This window comes from Rissa tridactyla, chromosome 3 (genome assembly GCF_028500815.1).
Source record: "Rissa tridactyla isolate bRisTri1 chromosome 3, bRisTri1.patW.cur.20221130, whole genome shotgun sequence".
Classification (NCBI taxonomy): domain Eukaryota; kingdom Metazoa; phylum Chordata; class Aves; order Charadriiformes; family Laridae; genus Rissa; species Rissa tridactyla.
The window spans coordinates 77152937-77177574 of record NC_071468.1 but is presented as its reverse complement, the minus strand read 5'-3'; the positions used below and the strand labels follow the sequence as shown (position 1 = coordinate 77177574).

Here is a 24638-nt window from a genome sequence, read left to right as displayed (position 1 = left end):
GGAAGCCACGAGTAGAGTCTCCTCGGAGACGTGGCGTTGGACTAAGCCTCTTCTCACCTTGTCTGATCTTGGCTCTTCAGTGCTACTGCGGTTCTCCTCCCCTACTGACCGCTAAGTCGTGCACATGAATGCCAGTATCACAACTGCAGAGGAGCTGGTGTCCTTTTGAGCTGCCTTGCATTCCCATAAGGGGCCACATTACAACAAAAGCCACAGCAGGGCACGCAACGTCGTGACCCAAAATGGAGCTGCAGTGAAAATTATTTCCATTACTCGAACCTGCATTCATTCTGATTAATTCAGTGTCTCCTACTATATTTAGATAACCAGGGATTAATTGTATGTGTGCTGAAATGCTTGTCCCTTGTAATAAAATCATGCCGAACTATTCCTAACTTGAGTGCCACTTGAATTCAAAACCTAACTAGACCCTGAGGGCCTTAGCCCTTACTTAGCTGGACGTGTAGGGCATGTAGGATCAGGGCTTTGCTGTTTTCTAATCAAACCACATGGTTTTCAAATCTCATTGCTTGTCTATAATGCTAAATAAATCAGGGATTATTTAATTTGACTGCTAATTCTACCTAGCGATGCTTCAGAAGCACACCTACTTCTCAGTGCATGCGGTTGTCTGTATCTGGTATCGGAGACGACACTATTTTTGTGCTAAATCTAGTCCCTAGTTTAGGTCGATGCAAAGCTAGGTGAGAACTGATACATATACATTGCTATGTAATGTATTTCTAACTACAGCTATATTAATAGCTGTATGTTCCTTGGCTTTGTGGGTCACCCCTTTATGAAACCCATAATTAACTACGTCTTCAAGTGAGCTACTTCGGAGGGCTTTCTGCCAGGGCACAGCCTCGGATGAGGCCGGGCAGCGGGATTACATTCACATGTGGACGTGGCTGAACATGCTCCCGTATCACCCGCAGGCGGAATGAACGTTTTCAAGAAATGGCTAAACTGGACTCTGAATTTAAAGTTTACCAGAATAACTTGTGCACCAGTAATTGATGACCAGTGGAAACAAGTCAGAAAAGAAACAGCGCGCAATTCCTCCACCACGACTGGCAGCCGGAGCTGGTTTTATGGCGAAGTACGGGCAGCCAGTGCTGCAGCTCTGCTGCCTCCCGATCCGGAGGGCCTGGAAAAGTGAAGAAGTGGGGAAAAACGAGACGGTACCCGTCTGTTCCTGCCGTTTAAAGTTTAGTAAACCCTTGGAAAGAGTCACCGTAGGCTTTGTGAAACCCAAGCCAGGCCCCGGTGCCGCTGCGGAGCTCGGGGATGGCGAGCAGGCTGGCCACGTCCCCGCCGGGTGTCAACCACCTCTCCAGCCCTGCCGGTTCCCCCCGCCCCGGCCCGTCCCGGCGCTCCCGCCCCGTCGGGGCGGCCCCTGCGCGGCGCCGCCCGCCCGTCCTCCGCCCGTGGGCGGGCCGTGCCGTGCCGTGCAGTTAGGTTGAGGCTCCCTGCGTGTGTCTATAACTTTGTGTTGCTGCCGGTGGTTGTTAGGAGGAGGAGGGAGGGATGTGGAAGTCGGCGGCGAGCAGGGTGACAGGCTGCTCGGGCGGGCTGCGGCGGGCGGATCGCTCGCCTCTGGCCGGCTGCTCGCAGAGGGAGCGGGGGGATCGCCGCTTTCCCTTCCTTCGCCTTTAAAGGGAAGGCGCCTCGGAGCTGAAGGCGCAGGAGCAGGAACCATGCAGCAGCGCTGCTTCTTCCTCCCGTGATATTCGGATCTCGATTTCTGCCGGTGTGGAGGTGGCTGTTGATTCTTCCCCCCCCCTCCCCGCCTGCCTCCCCTCCCGATGTGGCTCTCCCTGCCTCTTCTGCCTGCGCTTTTTAAATGACTTGAGTGAAGGGGGAAAAAAAAACTGTCAAGATGGCAGCAGCAGGAGCAAGGAGGTTATGAATGTGGTGTTGATGCTGGAACAAAACCTATTCTCTTTGGCAGCCCTAGGGAGGGCTTAAAGCTTCTGGACCTGTTGGAAGACTGGCGATTTGATTTGTTCCCGTTGTGTTTGCTTTTTCCCTGCGAGGAGGAGGATTTTTACATTTTTTTTAAATTTTTTTTATTTTAAATGACTAGCCCCCGGGGTGGCCTTCTCCTGCCCCCGGCTCCGTCGGCTGTGAGATTTTAGGGGGGCTGCTCGCGTGTGGCTCGGGGGGGCACCGCAAAGTGACAGGCTTGCGCTAGTATGCAGTTGGATGTATGCTAAGACTTCGGCTGCCTTTAGGGCGTTTTGAAGGAGGAAAAAAGAAAAAGTCTTCGGCGTAATCTGAAGGACCCCTCTCCCTGCCCTCCTGCCGAGGGAGGGGGCAAAGGACCAACCCCCCCCTAAAAGGGAAGGTATCTGCGGAACCGACGAGGAGCTCGCTCGCCGGGGAAGGCGGGGAGGGTGTCCTCTCCCGGCTGGATACAGCGCAGTTCCCGCTGGAGCGACTTCTGCATCCGCATGGAGTGAAACATAAACAAACGCGCACACGCACCGCGGGAGCGGACGCCGCTCCGCCGGCGCGGAGGGCAGCGCCGCGGGCACCCCCGGCACCGCCCGGCACCGCGCTGCCGCTCCGGCTCCTAATCTGATTTTTTTTTTTTCCCTTCCTTCCCTCCCTCTCTCCCTCCCCTTCCCCCCCCAACCTCCCCCCCCTCCCCCCGCTCCGGCGTGCGCATCGCCAGCGGCGAGCGGGGCTCGGGGTGCAGCGGGAGAGCTTGGCCAGCGAGCCCGTAGCGGAGAGCGGCATGCCCGCCCGCCGGCCCCCCGCCTGCTAAAGCTCCCGTCGGCACCGAGGAGGCGGCGGAGGAGGAGCGGGGTCGGCCGCCCGCCCCGTCGCAGCGCCCCGCCGCCGCAGCCGCCCGCGGGGGAGGCCAAGATGGCAGAGGCGTCGCCCCCCGCCCCGCTCTCCCCCCTGGACGTGGAGCTGGACCCCGAGTTCGAGCCGCAGAGCCGCCCTCGCTCCTGCACCTGGCCCCTGCAGAGGCCCGAGCTGCAGGCCAGCCCCGCCAAGCCCGCCGGCGAGCCGCCCGCCGACGCCGCCTCCATGATCCCCGAGGAGGAGGACGACGAGGAGGAGGGGGGCGGCTCGGCCATGGCCGTCGGCAGCGCGGCCCCCGCGGGGGGAGAAGCGGCGGCGGCGGCGGCCACCACCGCCGTCCCGGAGGAGTCGGCGCGGCTGCTGGCCCCGCTGCCCGGAGGCGGCCCGGAGGGGCCGAGCCTGTCGCCGGGGGGAACGGCGGCGGCGGGCGGCGGGGGGCTGAGCGGGGGCCCGGCGGCGGCGCCGAGGAAGTGTTCGTCGCGGCGCAATGCGTGGGGCAACCTCTCGTACGCCGACCTGATCACCCGCGCCATCGAGAGCTCCCCGGAGAAGCGCCTCACCCTCTCCCAGATCTACGACTGGATGGTCCGCTGCGTCCCCTACTTCAAGGACAAGGGCGACAGCAACAGCTCGGCCGGATGGAAGGTGAGGCGGGGGTCCCGGCGGACCCACCGCGCCGCCCCGACGGACGGGCCGCCCCCGGGGGAGGCGGTGGCGGACGGGGGTGGGGGGTGCCGGCGGCTTTCCCCGACGGCAGCCGGCCGGGCGCTGCCGCCGGTCGCGCTGGGGGTCGGGATGTCGCCTTTGCTTGTTTTATTTTATTTATTTATATTTTTTTTATGGGAGGGGGTAAGAAAAGTTTTGGCGCTTTCCTGTTGCTGTGTGCAAGCGGGGAGGGCTCCGAACTCCGGGAGGAGGGGAGACGCTGGAGCGGAGCTGGCTTCTCTGGTGCACGAATACATAAGCAGGGAAAGAAAAAGAAGGGAAAAAAAAAAAAGAAAAAATAATTTTTAAGGGTGGGGTTTTGTTTTGTTTTTTGAAGTTGTAGGTACCGTTGGTGTAGCTCGTACTGGAAGTAAGCAGAGTTGCTTTTATGCGGGGTCAGTCTGAGTCTCAAAGCTCAAATACAGAACGACTCTGTGTCAAGAAATACCCCTGTGGTTTCCCACACGTTCCTCAAAGGCAATAGAGGGAAATTCGGGTCTTGACATTTCTTCGTAAAGTTAATCAAAGTGTGGAGTTACTGGCTGCTCAGCCACAGGAACGCTTGGTTTGCGCTTCCTGTGGTGCCAATCTATTAGGGCACCGTCTACTGATAAATCCCATATATCCGAGTGTTTTCTGTCCAGCATTGTGACAGTTAGCAGCTAAGATTACTACCGTTTTAATAAGTGACAAAACAAAATAAATCTGGTTTTGCGGCTTGTTTACTTAGCGCGGGCAAAAGCACGTTGCAGGCAGGCAGGGTTTCTGCTCTCAGAGTCTAACAAGGCCTACAGGAGCCGGTGCTGCACATAAAGCACATTTGTAGTGATTTCCAGAACTGCTTTTTTCTCCTCGTTTTCCATGTCCATCTATTAGTGTCTGTCGGACACCGAAATGTCACATACTTGCAGCTCTACAGAAATGCAGGTGCTGCTCCATGTCGATACTGTTTGCAGAGGGAAATCCCAGAACGGTTCAGTTGCTGCCGAGGGCCGATGCTGGCAGCATCCGAGACTGAGTTTTTTTGAATGGATGGCTGAAGGCGAATTTGCCGGGAAGTTTTATTGTGTTACAGAGCAATTAAATTTTCTCTTTGAATCTCTCTGGCTTCGGATCAGGGGATAACTGACAGTATACAAGTCAGTCGGAAATACTGTATGGATGAAACCTTTCTGGCAGTTTTCGTATTAGCAGCCCTGTCTCCTATTTTGGTGCCTGACTAGGGCTTGCTGCTAGGAATTGAAGTGCAGCTGTGTGATTTTTTACCTTCCAAACGGAGCACCATAGAGGAGGCATTTCACTGACAGTCTTGTCTCAGGCTGGCGAAAATATAAACACAAAGTTTTATCGGTGTTATATTTTAGCTGGTTCAAGACAAGTCTCTTAAAAAACCACAGATCCTTTTTACAGCTTTTACCTCTGTTTTAAGGTGTTGAATTTTGATCTGACTTTACAAGTGCGACATGGAGTGTGATAAAGGGTTACGTCTTCTGATGACAGCCCGTGCCTTCGTAAGTTGTTTTGTTTCACGCAGAAGCAGTGGCTTTAGATGACAGCTGCTATGCCAAATCCAGCCTTTTTATCTGATACTTTGAGTTTTCAGTAAATTCTCGATACTCGATTCAAAGGAAGACTTACCGAACAATGGGGCTGATACTGTTTCGGCTGAATTTGGTGGGAAAACTCCCATTCGCTTCCAGCAGAAGCAGGATTTGGGCCACAACGCAAAGTGCTCACATTGATTAGTATGCTTCATACAGTCACAATTTTTCTGACAATTTATACTGTTAATTTGATATTGATTCCTTTGCTGAGCAGCATTAACTGGTACTTGGAGCTAATTAAAATGTTAAAAACTTGGATCCCTTGAGATTCCTCTGATATAATTTAGTTCAGAAGTTTCTCACAAGCCTTTAAGATGACCTTTCTCGGGAGAGGCAAGCATGCTGGTAGCAGAAAATTCTGCCTCTCTAATGACTGGGAGCCGTCTCTGGAAGTTAGGGTGAGGTGTTTGATCACGTTAACGGCGGGTGCAGTTGTGCGTGGGTGGCAGGGGCATTCTGAAAGGGGCAAAGGAGAGGTCAGGAGCTAATAATTTGCCAGGCAGCCAAAACTGCAAATTTTTAATTGCTTAGCAGGGCTAGAGTTTCTTTTAATGTATGCATATACGTTCAGGAGACGACTATCTCAGGAGAGGACTATTTCAGTTTCTTTGGCTGGAAAGTAAATTAGTTTGTGCAGAGGCAACACTCTTTAAATAGAGACTCCATCTTAGTCTTCCGATGCTAAAACACATTATATGTTATTATCATCTTTGTTTCCCTCGCAGGTAATGAATACAACTCTTCAGGAACTAATGTCAGCTTTTCACATCAGACTTTTTTCAGATTGCTAGTTACACTGAGATTTTAAATGAACAGAAGATACTTCTGTATCAGAAAGCTTTTATCTTAATTTAGAATATTTTTACGCAGCTAAGTTCGTCTTTGAAGGCAGCAAGCCCATTTAACAGTATTCTGCGCTGGCACTGAGTGGGAAAATTGTCATTTTAAACAAAGGGAAGAAGAGAACTTGGTTGTATTATCTTTTGTATTATTATATATGAAATATTAATACCATTTCCAGTGACACGTGCTGAATGCCATAATCCGTAAACATAGCTGGGATTATACTCCTCAAAACAATTATTTTAAGAGCTATAAATTAAAGTTACAACTATCACTTTTTCTTTCTTTTTTTTTTCCCCAGTTTTTTTTTTTTTGCCTAGGGCATTAAGGCAGAAGTGAACGTTTCAGATGTGGTTAGGAAGGCATATATTACGTTTCCGCTAATTCAGATAAGGTTTGCCCAATACACACCCCTGGCCCCCCCCTCCCCCAACAATCTTCTCTGCTTCCCGCTCTCCCTGGCCCCCCGTGGGACGTTAACTAACCTAATACTGCCTGAGAACTAACTAGGGCAGTAGCGTACGGTGCATGGCTGCAGAGCTGGCATGCTGCGGACACTCTTGTGTCCCACGGGCAGCCTGGTTTCATATGATCCCGTATGCTTCCAAATCACCGGGAGGGGCTTAGGTGCATGCTTCAATGTCCGCTTACTGTCTTGGATCCTGATGGAGCGTCGGTATTTGTATTTGTCATCACTTGGAGGTGGGAGAAAGGGTCTGAGGGTGAGCTGCTTTCACCCTCGTGACGTGCTCTGTGCCAGGCGGCTGTTGCAGGTACTTCCACGGAGCTCCCCGATGACCAGATAAACCCGTCTCTCCAAATTCGGGTATCCTTTACCCTGTCGATGTCCTGCAGTCACAAAAATAGTGTGCTGACTAAAAAACCAAGTTTTCCCCCAAAAATATTTAGGATGCAGTCACTCACTTCCCTCAATAATCTTGACATAGAAAACTGAAACACCTTTGTGGCCGTGTATATAGTAGAGGTGCCCGGTTTCACTATAGCTTAAGTACTTCCATATCTCTTCCTATAATGTTATTTTGTAATTTCTTGCAGCACTATCTTGTGAAACAGTCTTTTCTACATGTAGAGTACACTAGGGGGACTATTTTCCTCTTCGTTGAGCGGTATGGCAAGACGATGAATCCGGTCCCTTATACGCAGATACCAGCAGTTCCCAAATTTAAATGCAGCTGATTTGCTTTGATTTGTTTTTTGTATCAGAAGCCTATTTGTTTTACACCTGTTGCATTCATCTTCCTCTGGAAAGATAAATACTAGCTGCTGGGATATTTACTTTGAAGGGGAGATTTTTGTAAACTTTGTATGTGGACATTTCATCATTCCTTTACCGTGTTTTATCAACCGATACGTACCGAAGGGCTGCAGTCCCTTCAGTGTAGCAAACGCGCAAGTCTCTTCTCTAATTATTGAGACTTGAAAAGACTTGAGAAATTTGCAAGCGATGTAGACAGATGTCTAAATCTGTTTGCCAGATGCTGATACTCAAGACGTGTCGGACTTTTATTATCATCTTTTTGCAAAGGATGTGGGAAGGAAGCAACACCACTCTCTGTTCTTCTTATGTCTCCTTCCTCAAAGTGGCATACAGCGTCTTTATCAGGAGCGACAGCATAAAACTGGAGTTTGCATCAGTTTCTTTTTTTTCTCTGTTGTCTTTTTTTCTTTTTTCTTTTTTTTTTTTTAAAGACTGTGTTTCTCAGTTAACTGCTAGTATGAATATTATTCTTCTATTATATTCTCACTTTTTTTTTTCTGATTTTGAGCTGCCTTGTTCATCTGTACAGAAGGGTTTGTGTTGCACACTGTATCCCGATTATTTTAAGTTTTGATCTACCGAAGCGAGCACGGGTTTAAGCACGTGAATGGATCCTTGGGACTTCACTGGGATTACTTGTGTGCTTAAACTTACTGCTTAAGCATCTTACCTGATCAAAGCCTTACTATGTTGTGCTTTCACAAAATACTCAGTAGCATTTGTAAGTGAATTTCGTGCTGAGCAACGTAGAGTGATGTGCGGTTCCGGCCCCAGAGTGAAAACCACTGGATAACAAGCTTCTTTGCATCAGAGAGGAGTCTGCTTTAGTATCAAAGTAACAAATGACTTTTTAAACTTTCCAGTAGAAACCATATGTAGATATTAGTGCACATGATTATTTTATATCTGTAATGTACATCAAAGATCTCGCTTTTCCCCAGCTCATGCATGCAGGCGACAGCTATTAGAGGAGAGAGAGAGAGAGACACCGAGTAGCTCTCCCGGAATCATTGACATTGTTTGATCCACAGTGAGACAGTGAGGAAAACCTCCACCGAAGGACTTGTTAAATGCAGATATAAACACATCGCCTTGGTGAATGTCATCAGCTGCAAAGAGTCGCAGGCTCTGAGAAACTTAACTTTTGATGTGAATGGGAAACCTCCAGTGAATGATGCCGGAGAGTATCGCTGTCAGCTAGACCTGCATGACAAATACTGGAATTGATGTCCCTCAGTTTTTTAGAGGCAGAAGGTTACCTAGAACAGTCATGCAATGTCAGCGTTGTCTGTAATAGGTTATTAGAGTCAATATTTGAGTGTATTTAAAATAGGAAGCTTGAGAGTGAAGAGGTTGGCTCCTGCACTTACCTGTGTGTTTGAAAGTACACGGTTAATGCTACTAAAAATTAAATCACCTTAGTCTCTTTTATATCCGCTGTATTGTGTTGGCTTGAACAAACACTGTCTGAGACTTATCAGGCTGGGGAGGAGGGACGTCCTGGCTCTGCTGCCCTGGAACGTCCTGCTTCTGCTTGGTTTTGTCCTGGTAACACGAGCAGTGTCTTACACACCAGGCCATTTTGTATTCGGGTCATTTTGGTGGTGCTACACCACTTTGCTGTAATCCTGGGAGATTAGGGGAGGCTGGGCACGTGCTGGTGCATTTAGAAAGGCGAGCGATTAGGGTTAGCCCGGTGGTTTTGTGAAAGCTCTTTGTACTGAGGTGGACAAAGTAGAACCCTGGGGTCAGTGGTGTCCCTTGCAGAAGGCAGGCAGCGTTGGGAGGTGGGAGGGGGAATGTGCAGCCCCCCCCCCACACCTTCCTGCAGCGTCCGGGCTGTTTTCAGCCAGCTCGTGTGGGGTGGATGGGGGAGAACAAGCATGAAATCACTCCAGAAAATTACGGGTGGGTGCGCTGGGTTCAAAGGGAGGCCGAATGGATTGCCTTGGAGGTAAGGGAAGACTGAGGATTAACAGCCAAAGCATTTCTCTAGGTGGCAGCCTCCTAAAGGTGCCCTGCAAGATTTTGGCAGCCAGTAATTTTGCGTGGAAGTATGGAAAATCTTTTGTGAGGATTGTTTCTTATTTGCAATGCAATTACAGTGGGTCTTGGCGTAGTGGCGGCTTGCCAAGGGAGAAACTGAAAGTGTTTCCTAATGCAAGTTGTTACTTAGACTAAAATCTTTGCATGTTCTTGTTTTCTCTCCCACTTTTTTAAAAGCCTTGCTACTATCTCCGTCACAGAAAACGCGCCCAAGGGCAGGATTATAAAATGGCAGCATTAGTTTCTTCCAAAGGCACGAGGCCCTCTGCGTTTCGAGGCAGACTCTCTCTGGAGGGGGGTGAGCTCCGAGCATCCTCCTGCTGCTGTTCCTTTCCCTCCACCACAAAAAATTCCCAAGTCGGCACTGGAAAGGGGCCATGAGCCTCACCAGGTCCCAGGGCAGGAGTCACATCCAGGTTCCGCAGCACGTAGGGAGCATCCCGATAAAGGCCTGCCTGATAACACAGCGCTCAAGGAGCCGCAGGGTTTTTTTTGATGTGGCTTTTCTTGGGGCTGACAAGTACGTGCGTGGCACAGTGGTTCAGGAGCAAAACGAAGTGTTCAGGTAATGTGCACAGTCATACAGTTTTCGGTAGTGCTGGCTCAGCACACCATGAGTTAAGTAAAGATTATACTTAACCTTTTATTTGCTCTTTTTTTTGTGCTTCTACAAACTTAGGCTGTTCTTTTTCTGTTACAATTTCCTGAGCATTGCCACACACTAAGCTTGGAAAATGAGGTGCATTTAGCCAATTTATGGCCTGACATATATTAATTAACATTAATTACCTGCTTGAATAGTCCATTTAGCAGTTATTATTAAAAAGTGGCTTGTCTACAGACGGGGATTTTCCTTCGGAGTGAGATGTTTTGTTCTAACTTGCTTCAGACAAAATCAGGATGGGGTATCCCATGCTTTTCTGCAGGGCTGTACCGGTTTCCTGATGTTCCAGTTGTGTGTGTGGGATACTATTACACCACTGACAGGCACCAGCTCCTTACCCGTGTGTATTTGACAATTATTTGACATCAACTTAGCTTTCCCAAGCAAACCAGTGTGTTCCCAAGTGGTTTTTGCTAGCGGTGGGTACCGCTCTTGCTCCTCTGGTTGAGGCAGCCGGAGAAAGAGCCACACTTCTCAGCTTGCCAGGAACTGCAGGGAGATCTGGAGGCCTGCGGTGATGTGGTGCCAGCCCGTGTTTGGGGTGGAGGAGTAGGAAAAGCTCAGGTGTGCAAGGCCAGAGGGGGTGCATAGGAGTTGTTGGGGCACCCTGTGGTGCCCTGCAGGGAGGGCGTCTTCAGCTCTCCGAGGATGATGGACCTTGAGGCTCCCGCAGCTGTTGAGCGCAGGCCACCCCTGGAGTGGAGCATGGCCTCCAACAACAGCAGGTTATGTCCTGCTGTATTCATCAGCTGCGTTATCCAAGTTTTCTCCTGGGCAATGTATTGGGCAAGGGTTGTCACAAGTCATTGGTCTAAAACCTGTGCGATGAGGGGAGTAACAAACAGAGAGCACTTGTTCAATTTCCAAATACCAATATTTAAAAAAAAAAATATTCCATTTCTCAATTCCCCATCCCCCAATTCCGCATTCCTGTCTTGTCAGACTCCAGGGATGTTACGTCCTACTTTACCTTCTCCATCCTTCCTTTCCTAACACCAGCCGGGGGGGTTGCGTGGTGCATGGGGTGCCTCTGTGGGAAATGGAGGGCTGGCTCATAGCTGTGCATGGCAAGTAGCTGCTTTTTGGTTGGGGATACAGCGTGGAGGCGATTGGGCTGATGAAGAGCAATTTCAGGGCAGTGTATGGGGTTGGGAAAAAGCAAGTGATCGCATTAGTGCTCTACCTCATCCCTGTGGTGAAATAGCAAGGGAGCTGCCTTTCAGCGGGGCTGGAGAAAGGCATCACTGTGTCACCATTGCTTTTTGCCAGAAAGGTTCCTCCCGATGCTGTGCGTAGCTGTGAGGTCCGGGAGGAGCCAGTCTTGCTGTGCAAAGCTAGATTCCTTTCTCTAGGCCACCCCCCTTGCACGTTTGTTCAAGGACCGATATGCTCCTAACGCGGCTTTGCAGGGAATTTTAGGCATGTCGGGAGTTAACAGCATTGGTGTCTTGTTAATAACTCTGTGTCCTACCTGGACTTTGCTTATTGGGGCAATTCTCTTTATCTGTACACTGGTACCTATTAAAAATAAAGGCTATTTAAATACTTCTACTGATAGGAAACACCTTTGTAAGATTTCAATGACAGAGAAATGCCTTTCTGGGTATTTGTACTGGTAAAGAAATGCCTTGTGAAAAATTAGCTCTTATAACAGACTTGTGCTAACGAATTGTATGGATTGCTTGCTTGATCGCAACGTGTCATGTACTTAAGAGCCGAATTATGAAATGCTGGGTTCTCACTTGAATATGTTTATTTGGCAAGGTGTTCCTTTGCTTTTCTTTATGATTTTCTCCCCTGCTGGTGAAGTTGCCACTCATCAAGTGTAAAGGGACATGCGAGGGAGGTGTGTGCTGGTACAGGAGGGCAGAGACAGCCTGGGGGTCATTGCCACAGAGCTGGAGGAAGGTCCACTTGAAGTCAGGAGGATGGTGTGTGGCACTAACAGCTCTGGGTCTCCCGGAGAGTGCTGCCTGCCAGTTTTGGGGGGGCAGTAGGCTACTCGCAGTGGAGGTGGGGCTCTGGGGGTGCAGCCTTTGGCTGCTGCACACCTGAGTGCTGCGGACAGTCTGGTGCGGCGTTTCCATGGGCTGAGTCACTGGATCATACCACTTCTGCATCCCTTCACCCACTGGCCATGCTGAGGTGAAGGGTGGGTCTGTGCTGATGTCTCCATGCGAAAATCCCGTTGAGAGCTCCGTAAGGAGGGCAGGAGGCAGGAGCGCTGTCGAAGGCACTGTTTCTCTCTTTTGACACCTGCCTCTGAGGCTGCCTTCACGCTTCGTGTTGTGCTGTGGGTCTGCCTGGAGGCTGCTCATAACCCATTCCTCAGCCTTGCAGCACCTTCAGGCCAGCCTGCCTCCCCATCCCTGGCTTTCCAAGACCTTTGGCTCTCCCTAGGGAGCAGCGAAGGCCATGGGGACACCCGTGATAGTGACCAGCGTGTGGGATGCAGTCCTAGGAAAAAAGTTTTCGGTAGGTCTGCTGTCTCCTGAGTCGCGTGAGCAGAAAAGGGCAGGTCCGGGCTGGATGCCAGGACTTGGACAGGGAGGTAACATCTGCTTATCCTGACCCCAGAGGAGTGGGAGGCAGCAGATAAGTCGGAAGGCTGATGAGGACAGAGAGCATCCAGCTGGGGGAGGACAGATAAAGGAGCAACCCAAAGAGATCGGCACGTGTCCGCTTGGGCTTCGCTCTGCCTCCTGGGTGCTGTGACTGCTCAGTCCAAAGCAGTTCCCAGTTGGAATGGGAAACCAGTTTGCGTGGATGCGGCCCAGTCTATGACGGTGCAACTTTTACGGGTAGATAAAGTAAAGAGAGCAGGGTCTGATTCTTGCCCCTGCTAAAGGCCATGTTAAAGCAGCGGAGTGGGGCTCTCCTGTGGTGCTGCAGCAGTGTGCATTTGCATTAACGTAAGTAAGACTCAAGCCAGCGGTGCTTAAAATCCTGATTGCAGCTGAGCCTGGACTCCCGGTGAGGACTGAACAGGACCAGGGAGTGTTAGTAACAGTGTTGCACTTAAGTAAACAAAGCTTTGTTTAAAGACATATTAATTACCTAATAATAGTCTAATACAAACTACTCTCCTAGTCTAGGCAGCCAGCACCTCTGACGTTGTAGATGATTTGCCATTACAACTTAGTGTTTTCTCGTGCCATACCATGTTGGTTTCTGCATTTTTTCCAAAATAGGATGAAGAAGAATAAATATATTATTCTAAAGAGATCATTTTAGGACACAACATCCAGGGCCATATTTGTTTTATCTAGAATGTGGACTGAATTATCTTGATATATATGCCAGTTATGTGTCAGCGCTCTTAAAACCTGCTGTATTTTTTTTTTTTCTCTCTACACTAGCTCTTCAAGCAGCTATTTCAGCTCTCCAAAGACACATTATGACCAAAGTTAGCCCTGCTTTCTCACATGAAATTTACAGTGTAAACATGCCTTAAAATGTGAGACTTAATCCAAATCAAAAGTTTCTGACTTCGCGGGTATTTGTGAAGTTAGGCAGTGAACACCTATCTTGTGTAAATATATTTGCTAGTACTTCATGGAGGATTTATCAGTTTCATATATAAAGTTCTAGATATGCTTAGTACATAACATTTGGCGTTTGATAAGTGAAAACAGCGCTCAACAAAGAATGTCTTTGTGTGAGACTCTCACAGGCTCCCACATTATCACCTTTTTTGCTGATTGGTTTTGTGCTGAGAGCAGTGATATGGTTTCCTGAAAGCCTATAACCTGCTGTTTGTTCTGCAAAACTGCTCTGGACCTTAACTAATTTTCAAAGAATGGTTTTTTCCAGGAATTCGTAGGAGAAGGTGACGCCAGTTCAAGTCGTGTCCTGAGATGCTTGTAAGCTGAGACACGCAGAGCCGCTGTCCCTGTTTTTGTGCAACACGATCTGTTATGTTCAGAAGTTTCTCTGTATGGGGGAACTCAAAACCATTTGTCTGAGATGTCAGGTTTCAGGGTGAATGGTGCTTCTTTAAGTATTCATCAAGACCTACAATGGGAGGCTGCTGGTCCTACGATGCCTTTGTAGAACAGCCTTGGCACCAAGAATGATGCTGCCGCTGAGGAGCTGTAAAAACTCTGAAGTGTTTTGTGAATCTTGTGCAAGCAGCTTCTGCATTTGCGTAGCCTGAGCCATGCACGTGGCCCAGATAAAAGGGCCACATCTAAAATCTTCGATTTTAAAATGGAAATCGTGTCAGAGCTCTGCATGGATCGGGCCAGAGGTTTCCAGCCTAGTTTGTGTAGCAGCCAAAAGCTCCAAACCTAATACTGTTATTTTCATCATGATGTTGACAGTGTAATTCTCGCTTCACATAGCATGTTGAGACTTATTTCTTGCCCCATTGCTCTTACAGCCTGGTTCATGCACGGCAAAAATACTTTTGATTTAAATGTACTAGGAGGTTTGCACTCTTGGGGTAGGAGAGAAATCTTTGATGAGGAGCTGTTTTTTAGAAAGCTGTGGGGAAGGGAGCTGTGTGCTTAAGAAGGTATTTGAAAATCAATGGTGAAGCCATTTTACATACAAAAAAAGAGGGAAAGTGTGTAGGCCATGAGGTAGTGGCATATGGGGCTGGGAGGAGGAAGGATTCTGTGAACTAGCAGTAGGGAGTAAATCAACCTGATGTATGTTCACAGACATCTGATGTCTACTGGGCCTAGTGGGGTAGCTGGGAGCAGGTGGAAGAAGCATACTGTTTACCTAATTAGAAACATAAATAAAATCTTTCCGACATTTTTTTCTAAATGAAAACGCATCTGAAGCATATGTCAGACTTCTCACATCCAGGAAAGATCTCTAAAACCCTGCCGTTCCCCAGGGAGGCTGTTTCTAGCCCACCTTCTTCAGGGCTCTGCCGGGTACCAAGTCCTTCTGGTTGGAGGATGGAGTGGGATGTGCATTAGCAGTTGAAGATGCTGGAGATCTTCCTGAGCGCGTCTGTACTCCTCTCTAATCAGTGGGAAAAGGTCTGTCATTTGAGGTGATAGACCAAGGAATTGGAAAAAAACAAAGAAAGTGATCATAATTGAAATCATTGCAGGTAGGATTTCATCTCTGTGTATTTATTGAGAAGTCGGGGATGGTGGGGAGCAAGGCCTGGGCGGCTGTACAGTCAGAGCAGCTCCATATCTCCAGTGTATTTTAGACACCGAGGAGACAAAGATGATGCTAATTGCAAGAGAAACTACTTAACTGCTTTGTATTATGTTTGAAATGAAGGGGGAATAACGCTGATTGAATGACCTATTTTGACTTTCTCAGTATAATACGTTTAATGTTTTAGTCTTTTTCTGGACAGCGAATTATAATTTTATCAAATCCTGCTGGAAATGAATATGTTGCTGGGCAAAGTATTTTATCCTCGCAGTTTTAACCACAGAGTTACCTCTTGCCGCTTGAATCAGTGGCAGGAGTTTTCTCTTTCGTCTGTAAAGGTCTTTTGCTATGCAACGCAGTGACAGCAGTCTTTTTTAAATACAAAATAGGGACCTGTCAGGAAGAATATAAAATAGGGCACTGAAGGAGTCTAATTTAGAAGGAGAAAGGGCGTAAATCTCCACCTCTCTCTGATGACAGAAGGCCAAAGTACAGCAGAAGTCTTTCCCTGCTTGTAAAGTGCTGGCCCTGATACCAGAGAAGTTGTTCTGTTAAAGGCACAGCTGTATCTAACCTGCTTACGGGTTTTTCAGCATTATTTTCGGTACATAACTGGATGTTGCATAAGGGGATCCTTAGACGACGAAGCGCCTCTGTTAGGGTCCGCTCTGCTTATTGTGCTGTTACAGAAATTGTTTGCAGTTTTGGACCGGTGTCAGGCAGAATAATACTGAATAAGTCCCAGATGAATGTGGGTGGTGAAAGGAGAAAAATAACTTCAAATAAAGAGGGGTATTATCAGCTGAGCAGCCAGTGTTGATCCTATGGTGCTGAAAAATGGAAGCAGGAAAAATAGTCTTCTTTTTTTTTTTTTTTTTTTTTTTTTTTTTTTAAGATGGAAAATCTTAGCCGAAAAATCTGTTCTGACCTGAGCTTGGTACCCTACTTAAACTCGCAGCAACTTGGCATCTCTGCAGCAGCGCTGCGAAGTATTGAGTGGGAGAACAGAAGTACAAACAAGCCTCCAAAACTTGAGAGGATCCTCAGATTCTTTGTCCGTTTAGGACAACATGACCTGTAGCGTCACTTGCAGCTGCTGCATCCAAGAGTATAAATAGTGAAAAGAACACTGATTTGGCTAGGATAAAATGTTCATTTTGGGTTTTTCCAACAGCTGTGTCGGGACTTAACCCTGGCAAAAGCTTCTCACGTGTCATTTTTTATTCAGGCTCCTACTAAGCATGTGGAATGACAATGTTCTCTAATTGAAGGAAAAAAAAAAGGAAAAAAGTAGTAAATTGAGAAATAGTGTGGATTTGGTGTCCCCTCAGCCTGAAGGAAAAACAGTTCGCTTGAACTGTATGATAGCAGTTGTTTGAGAAATTAAGTATGGATTTCCTTCAATTGTAGTTGAATCATGACATCTTACTAAATTTATCCAGTCTTGAGTGCCTGGTTTCTGGTTTGACATTTTCTTTGGATGGTTGTTGCTTTGTTTGTTTTTTGTTTTTGTTTTTTTTTAAAAAAAAAGCTCTGCATGGTCTAACAGATGGTAATTTCCTTATTTTCTGCAGGAAACTGTGTCAGGTATCAAACCACTGATTTTTCCAGGTGGGTATGGGCATGCAGGGACCAGCAGCTTTCTCCTTAGAAGCAGGTGGGTTCGAGCAATGCCAGTGATGGGCCCTTCCCATTTTCCAGGAGCAGACCGGGAGTAGGAAAGTTGGATTTCGCGTGACTTGACCATTAACTGTGTATCACTGGAGCATCCCTGTGGATAGGGAACACTGTTCAGTGAAGTGCCAAGCAGAAGTACTAAATAAGAGTGCACTTCATTTATACGAAAATCTACAGTGAAAAAATGTTTCGATATAAAAGCCAAGTGCTCGGGGAAGTACAAAGTGTCACGAATAAAGTTGCCCCTAACACTTGAAATAACTTCTCATGCTGGCTCTGACACCATCGTTAGTAACGAGCTCACACACTCTATCCACCCCCAGTCTCCTTGTTGGGCTGGGTGCTTCAAGGGGTATTCAGGGTTTCGGCTCATGCCCCGTCATCTCCATGTGGGCCCTATGCCATACTGGTTGCACTCAGCTCTCAGTAAAGAAATACGCCCTTCCCGGTGTGCTCGTCTGTGTCATTCGCCTCCCCCAGTACCCGTGGGTTTTCCCCGATGGGCACCGTCCCAGCCCTGCATCTTCTTCTCCCCTGCCCAAGCTCCTCATCCCCAGTGGTCTCCTGTGCCAGCCTCCTTCCCTGCCATTTCCAGTCCTGTTCCACGCATTCCTCCTTCCTTTTCCTGGGATCTCCCGCCCTTCTGCCCACCTCCTCTGCTTTCCAGATTGGCTGTCCTTGTCCAGCTTGCCTGTTTTTTTCTGTCCAGCTCCCCATTCCACATTTTTCCCCTGCCTTAGGATTCCCTATTTCCCATGTCTTGCCTATCGCGGGCCACATACTCTGTTTCTAATTCCAGTTTCAGTTCAGGTTTGCAAAGCTATTAGCAACGGGGAACAGGGTTTTATAAGAGGAAGTGTTGGACAATTTGAGGTGTAGGTGGGGCTCACAGCACCACCTATAATTTACAACATTGTTTATTTTCTTAACTAATCCACCCTTAGGTAAGTAGTCCCGGTGTGCAAATCCTTAGTCATTTGGGTAGTCCTGTTCCCTCTGCTGATACTGTGTACAGAGGGATTGCTCATCTGTGTCAGAGATGGAGGATCCAGCTTTAGAGAGACTTCGATCTCTGTTTTGGTGAGGCCTGTACTAGACAGCAAACAGTGTCTGAGATTATACAGCTCATTGGGCTACTGAGCTGCCCCTAGAATAGTTAATGGTACGTGTAGTAATTGCTCTCCTTTCCATGGTGAGGGGTTGATCCTTTTTCCTTCCCTATCAGTGAGAACAGAGGAGACATACAAGTTCCTCACTGATAATATATAAGACATGAAAATACACAGTCCGTACTCACACCATATTCTGCATCCTCTACTAGGTGCCCTCTGACTTGGTGTATTTAGACTGGAAAATGTAAAGAGTCTTTTCCTTGCATAGCTCCCTGGTTTTCTTGTACCTTCTGCCTCTGCTGCTGACTTCACGCCTGGTCTTTAATGATTCTGGCAAATGCCTCCACATCTAGGTGGCAAACATTTTTGGTTTTGTTATCAGAATTAGGGTTTTAGTTATCACACTTAGACTGAGAAACTCATGCTGAAGAGTTGCTTAAAACTGTAAGGTGATGCCCTGGAGTGTAGGAGGGTGGGCACCTTTGCTGCTTTCGCTGGGTACGACTTAGCTTCTGTCATAGTCAGTAGGCAGCTTCCAATGGACTCGGTGGCTAGATCAAGTCATTTAATGGTGTGAATAACCTTACGTTGACCTTTTAAAGAGCTTATGCATAGAGCGTGCAGTTTACGAGTCCCTTGTTTTGAGCTCTATCAGGAAGGAACTTTAATCAGGTAACAGGGGGGCCTGTCCTCTTTCCATCGCAGTAAAGTGCACGCAAGCAGGCGTCACAACGAATAGCACAATGGCATGCCCTGCTTTCTCTCCTGCAGGAGAAATCTGGGGTTCATCCTCCGCCACTGCTCCCCAGGCTGTTCCAGCAGCTGGGTCGGCTGAGGGCTTCACTGGTGGTGGCCGATGCCTTTCAGGTACCACACTCCGGTTTCCCTGGCTATAGATAACAGCTGTTCAGTCGCAGCTCTCTGGGTCACCATGTACGGGGATTTTTCTGATGGTTGTGGTGACCTTGGTGGGGAATTAGACTGGATATAATGTTTCCAAGAATTGGAGACGCCTGTGCCATTGAGCTGGTGCGCGTTGCCGAATCAATTACTAGCATTGGCAGGATTTTGCTTTAGGGGAATCTCGCAGCTACATCACAGTCTTGTTATTAGTAGAGTATTGTTAATTGGTTTTAATATAAAGCGAGATATTTGCAGGGAGGCTGGACCTTAAATAGTTGGTTTCTGTGAAGTATTTTTCCCTATGCGCAGCGCTGTTGCAGGGCGTACCCTGGCACTGTATCTCACTTTTGTTTTCGGGAAATTTTTATCAGCTTCTGCGTGGAAATACACGTTTGGTGTAGAACTGTCATCCTCAGGTGAGGAGTTGCGGCGTGGTGCCTCGACCTCCTCCAAAACTGGCGGTGTCAACTGAAACTCTCTGCCTGGAGGTTCTGTAACGTTTTTGTAATGTGTTGAATCACGATAAGGGGACGTGGTGTATGCCCCTGCCGAGCTTTTGCAGAGGGGCTGCCCAGCCAACCCCTCGTTTTTTATGTGCAGCCCCTGCTCCAAATCCAGGTTGCCGGCCCCTCCTGCACCCGTCGCCGTCAGGTGGCATGGAGCAGTTGTGACACAATGTTCTCAGGTGCAATTTAACTTACGACCTCACATATGTGAATGTGCCCCTTGGCAGGTGACCCCGCTTCACCAGCACCAGTTTAGAGCTGCACAGTTTTGCCCTGAGAGATCGGGGTCAGGCTTGGGGCTGCTTCCCTCCTTCAGTGTTGGGTTTCGTGCCAGGGCAGCGGGGTGTTTCTGCAGGCCTGCTCAGCCGAAGCCCCCGCTTGGGTTAGCCCTTGCTCGTGCTGGCGCTGAAGTTACCAGGAGCCCTCTGTGGAAATGTGTCCCCCCTCGTTCAGCTGGTCCATCCGTTGTTCACCGTGTTTGCAATTGACTGTCAAAGTCATAGAATCATAGAATGGTTTGGGTTGAAAGGGACCTTAATGATCATTCCCGGGACACCTCCCACTAGACCTGGTTGCTCAAAGCCCCATCCAGCCTGGCCTTGAACATTTCCAGGGATGGGGCATCCACAGCTTCCCTGGGCAACCTGTTCCAGTGTCTCACAGTAAAGAATTTCTTCCTAATATCTAAATCTAAATCTCCCCTCTTTTCAGTTTAAAACCATTACCCCGTGTCCTATCACTACACTCCCTGATAAAGAGTCCCTCCCCACCTTTCCTGTAGGCCCCCTTTAGGTACTGGAAGGCTGCTGTAAGGTCTCCCTGGAGCCTTCTCTTCTCCAGGCTGAACAACCCCAACTCTCTCAGCCTGTCCTCATAGGAGAGGTGCCTCCAGCCCTCTGATCATCTTTGTGGCCCTCCTCTGGACTCACTCCAACAGGTCCATGTCCTTCTTATGTTGGGGGCCCCAGAGCTGGACACAGTACTCCAGCTGGGGTCTCATGAGAGCAGAGTAGAGGGGCAGAATCACTTCCCTCGACCTGCTGGCCACGCTTCTTCTGATACAGCCCCAATGTGGGCTGTGAGCGCACATTGCCGGCTCATGTTGGGCTTCTTATCAACCAAGTGTTGCTTTTAATTCAAGTGCTGGTAGGGTTTGCCTTAAAATGCCTGTGTAGCGTTAAGCCAGTTAGGAGTTACAAATGTAAATATGTTTACACAAAAATGAGGAATGCATGAAAGCTGGCATTGCTTACACAGCCAAAAGCAGCGTGATTATATGCTAGAGGGACACTGAAAATGTAGGCTGCCGGAGCGTGCCTCCAGAAGTAAATCCCAACCAGAAGCGCTCGCAGCCCCTGCCTTCGAATGCACTGCCTGCCTGCTACAGCTGCTGGGAGAGGGCTCAGGAGTCTGTCAGCATCCCTGGGGAATTCTGTAGGAAAGTTTGCAATGCCGCAGAGAAGTGTTGGCTGTGTCTGAGCGGGTCCTTTTTTTAGATTTTCCCGGGCAGTAGCAATAGAGCAGGCAGTCAGGGGAACCTCTGAGGCTCCTGTTTCATAACTGAAAGTTAGGCATTTTTCACAAGCTGTCCCGTTTCGGGTTGTGAGCGCGGGCACACGCACACGCACACCCCTCGCACACACCCCGCACACCCCCCCAGCACAGTGTTTACTTCCTCTGTAAGTTCTGGGACATTCAGTACTAAGGAGCATGATACGCTTGCATAAACACCCCAGCCAGATTTATCTCTCAAGCCTATCTTTCCTTTCCCTTCTTGGAAAGTGATTAATCTACAGCACACATTTTGTTCTTTGATTGCAGGGCATTATTCTGTAATCATTTACAGTTTTGCAGAGCCGTAGCACTGGCTTGATGGAGTATTTCTGTCATGTAGCCGGTGGTGTCGGCTGAAGCTTTGGCCGCGTTAACACGGAGGGAGCATTACCATGCAGCTCTGTGTCCTGTTAAAATTGTTTCCTTCTACATTGTGTGCTTTCTGTGCATTGAAAAATTCAAATGCCCGTATTTAAAGTGCAGGTAAGTGCCTGCATAGCAATACATGCTGGGGGCTGATTTGTAAGTTTTAGAAACGGTGTCACTGCTGCAGCATTCTGGCTGCCAGCTGAGGCTTTCCTATGCCTTTGTGGAGGGTGGAGGAGTTTAAATAACATTTGTTTCCATGCTGCGCATCGTGCCTTAAAGCCTACACCAGTTAGAAATTAGCAGCCTATGTACATACAAGAACCTGGACACATCCCCTAGTGTCTGAGCAAAACAGAAAAGTGAAAAGGTTGAAGGTGAATCCGAAAATCTGTCCTGTCTATCGCATCGAGGCTTTTCCATGTGTCCTTTGTGGTTTTTGTTTGTTTTCCGCGTTTTCCAGTGTGTGAGGAAAGGTGCTGGGAGAGGTAGGAACCTTGAGTTAACATGCCCTGGGTTGAGATTGGGCTATCAAACAGAGCTTTGTTCGATGCAAGTGTCCCAGCTGTAAACCACTTCTACTTTCAGTTAAAAGGTGTGAAAAGGAGGTAGAAGAAATTGAAAGAAAACCATATGACTTCGGGTTCTGAGGTGTGAGTAAATTTCTTTTTGCGATATATGTGCACCTTTCTCTTCTACAAAGAAAGAGGTTTTAATGGACCTGAAGTTGGTGGGTCTGGACCAGTCACCTGCATTGCTAAGCCCCGTCCCTGTTAGCGGAGGACAGACAAGCGATGAGCGTCTTGCTCCAAAGGGTGCACAGACATCTGGCCGAGTAATCTCACACACCATGTCAGACAAAACGCTTTTCTGTCACCTGAAGACAAACCAAAGCCCCATAGTTGAAATACAGAAGACACAACACTTACGTACTGCATGCAAAGACATGGGGAAACCGAGGGCGTTGCGGGTGCAGAGCGTCTGTTAAATGAGGTGTGCAGAGGATCCCATGCCAGAAGTCAGGACAAAAACATCTTCCAGTAGCCTTCCCTGTCAGTCTGATCTTGCGGGCAGGGCAGGACAAAGGAGGGGGATTTCCTCTGACCACAAATCCAGCAGTTGTTTTAAATGGGTGGATGTCAGAAGAGTACCAGCCTCACATCTCCAGCGATGGGCTTTGGAGCAAGGAGAACAGGCAGCACAGACAAGTATTATTTTTTTTCAACCCCTGCTCCCTGATTTACCGACATATAGGGGTATCTAGAGCATCTGATCATAAATTTCACTTCTCCATCCTAGAAGTGCATATTTCTGTAAAGTCCTCAAAGTCCTTAATTATAAATAAAGAGGAACTTAAAAGCAAGGAGAAGGAAGACTAAGGCTCTTGTGAAACAACAAGTGTTTAGGAAAACTGATGAATTGTATAAGGAAGTGACAGGTTCAGCATATGTATGCAGGTATCCAGCTGCTTGGTTGGGCTCAACAAAGGATGAAGGTATCTCTTCTGTGGTTGTGTGCCACTTGGGTTGTGAATTTGCACCATCTCCACTCCAGTGGGATGAGGCCCTTGGTTAGATTGTGTTTGAGGAAGGGACCAGGTAAATAACATTTTTTTGTGGTTGTGAATTAGTGGCAACGGCAAGAATCTTAGCAATAGGCAGCTTTTCTTAGCATCTGAGAAAGACCAAAAATTACACGAACCAGTGCCAGCCACTTCCCATGCTCTGCATTCCCCCTGAGACCAAATGGAGCTGCTGCTTGTCTCCCCATGCTGCTTTGGTCATGCGGCCGATTTTAAGCGCTGGTAACTGAGTGGAAGCGGCCGTATGGGAGGCAGAGCGGTGCTGCCGCCCGTGCCTGCAGCTGGGACCTGCTGGGGTGGGTTGTGGCTCAGCTTCAGGAACTGAATAATTCGTGTCCAGTTCCCTGGGGCGGGAGCTTCCTCTTGACTGTGCTTGGACATGTGCCATGAGGTCACGGAGTCTGGGTTCAGCCTCGGTCACCCCAGTTTCCTTATCGCCTTGAAATGGTTTGTGCTAGCTCTGTTCGTTTTCCTTTAGCAGCAAGAGATGAGCCCCGTTAATCTTTGCTGTTTGCATCACTGTTTTTACAAAGTACAGCTGCCCGCAGAAAGATTTCTAGGACGTAGTGGGTTCAGTACAAAGGAGTTTCGCGCTGAAAGCTTGAGGCCCCATCCCATCAGGCAGAAAGGAGCCTTTGCCTCAGTGTGGGTTAATTATTTGTTAATAGCTGGCTGAGCAGGCAGGATGGTCATGGACAAGGCATGAGGCTGCTCAGCTATGTCCAGAGTAACATTTCTGAGAGTTAGGAGGGAGTGGTTATCCTTAGCTGCCCACAAGTGTCAGAGCTAATGTCATGCTGAAGTTATGGATTGTTCAAAAGCTTGGGGAGGAAAAGAAGCATTTGACATGAATGTGTTTGATTATGGAAGGGTATGTGCACTGACAGCAAGATCGTCTTGAGTGGAACAGGTACCTCTGCGGGAGGTTTTGGATGAGGACTGGGTGCTGGGAACATCTCTCTCAACATCTTGACCACTGAGTGCTGAGTGCAGTAGAGAGCTGCTGCTTGGAGCTCATCTGAAAACTTAGTGGCTGGGCAGGTGGAGGTATCTGTTCCTATATATGGCCCCCTCATCTCTGTAACTCCCATGTTTTACCTCCACACTTGCCTGGTATGAGGGTGGATGGAAACAAGAGGCGTTTGTGTGAGGAAGACGCTTTGCCAAGCTGAACAGGTGAGTTTAGGAGGTGATGCTGTGGGTGTCAGTGCAGAGGAGCCACTGGCTCCCTGTCATGCATCACATCAGCGGAGAACCCCTGAACCATGAAAGTGTCCCAGAAGAATGGAAGAGCCTGTTAATTGCACACTACCATTTTATTCTTTTCCAGTGCAGCCAAAAAGCATGTGTGTTCTTCTTCACCCAAGGGGTTTGTTTTCAGGTGGAGTAAGATCCACCACTGCTAAGTGTAGCTGTTGTGCAAGTGCACAATTTTTGGCTGTGATAGCTGCAGTTGGGTCAGATCCTTAGAAAGGACTTGCCCTGTGCAAGCCCCAGTAAGAGATGTATTAAGCCCAGCAGAGACTGGAACCAACACTGAGGTTGGTTGCTGTATCTGAGGAACAGCAGACGACAGGCACCTCCCCTCCACCACCCCCTCAGCCCACTGCTGACTTTCAGTCCTTTCTTTTTCCTAAACCATGAAGCGTCAGAGAGCCAGTCCTGCTCGTTGGTCACCCATAAGGGAAACTGGACATTAAATTCTGAACTTCAAACTAGGCTAACATTTTACTTCTTTATTTCATGCTAGAGGTTGGTCCTGGGCACAGTCTTGAAAGCACCTCCTGTGCAACGTAGAACGGGACCCAGAGAGAGGAAATGAAATCAGAAATGGAGAAAAGTTATTTTAGTCATAA

At 48.4% G+C, this 24638-nt stretch overlaps 1 protein-coding gene across 6 annotated transcripts in view; it reads left to right on the top strand.

Moving 5' to 3' along the window:
• Positions 1-2489: 2489 nt before the first annotated feature.
• Positions 2490-24638, top strand: part of FOXO3 (forkhead box O3) — a 96699-nt gene continuing 74550 nt past the window's right edge. For 4 of the 6 annotated variants that reach the window (XM_054195750.1, XM_054195744.1, XM_054195743.1 and 1 more), the window contains exon 1: positions 2730-3462. In XM_054195750.1, coding sequence (XP_054051725.1) covers positions 2875-3462 — 588 coding nt within the window. In that variant the 5' untranslated portion in view covers positions 2730-2874. Of the gene's footprint in view, positions 3463-18642; positions 18739-20381; positions 21318-24638 lie in introns of those variants that run through there. The other 2 variants (XM_054195746.1, XM_054195748.1) reach the window with 2 other exon arrangements.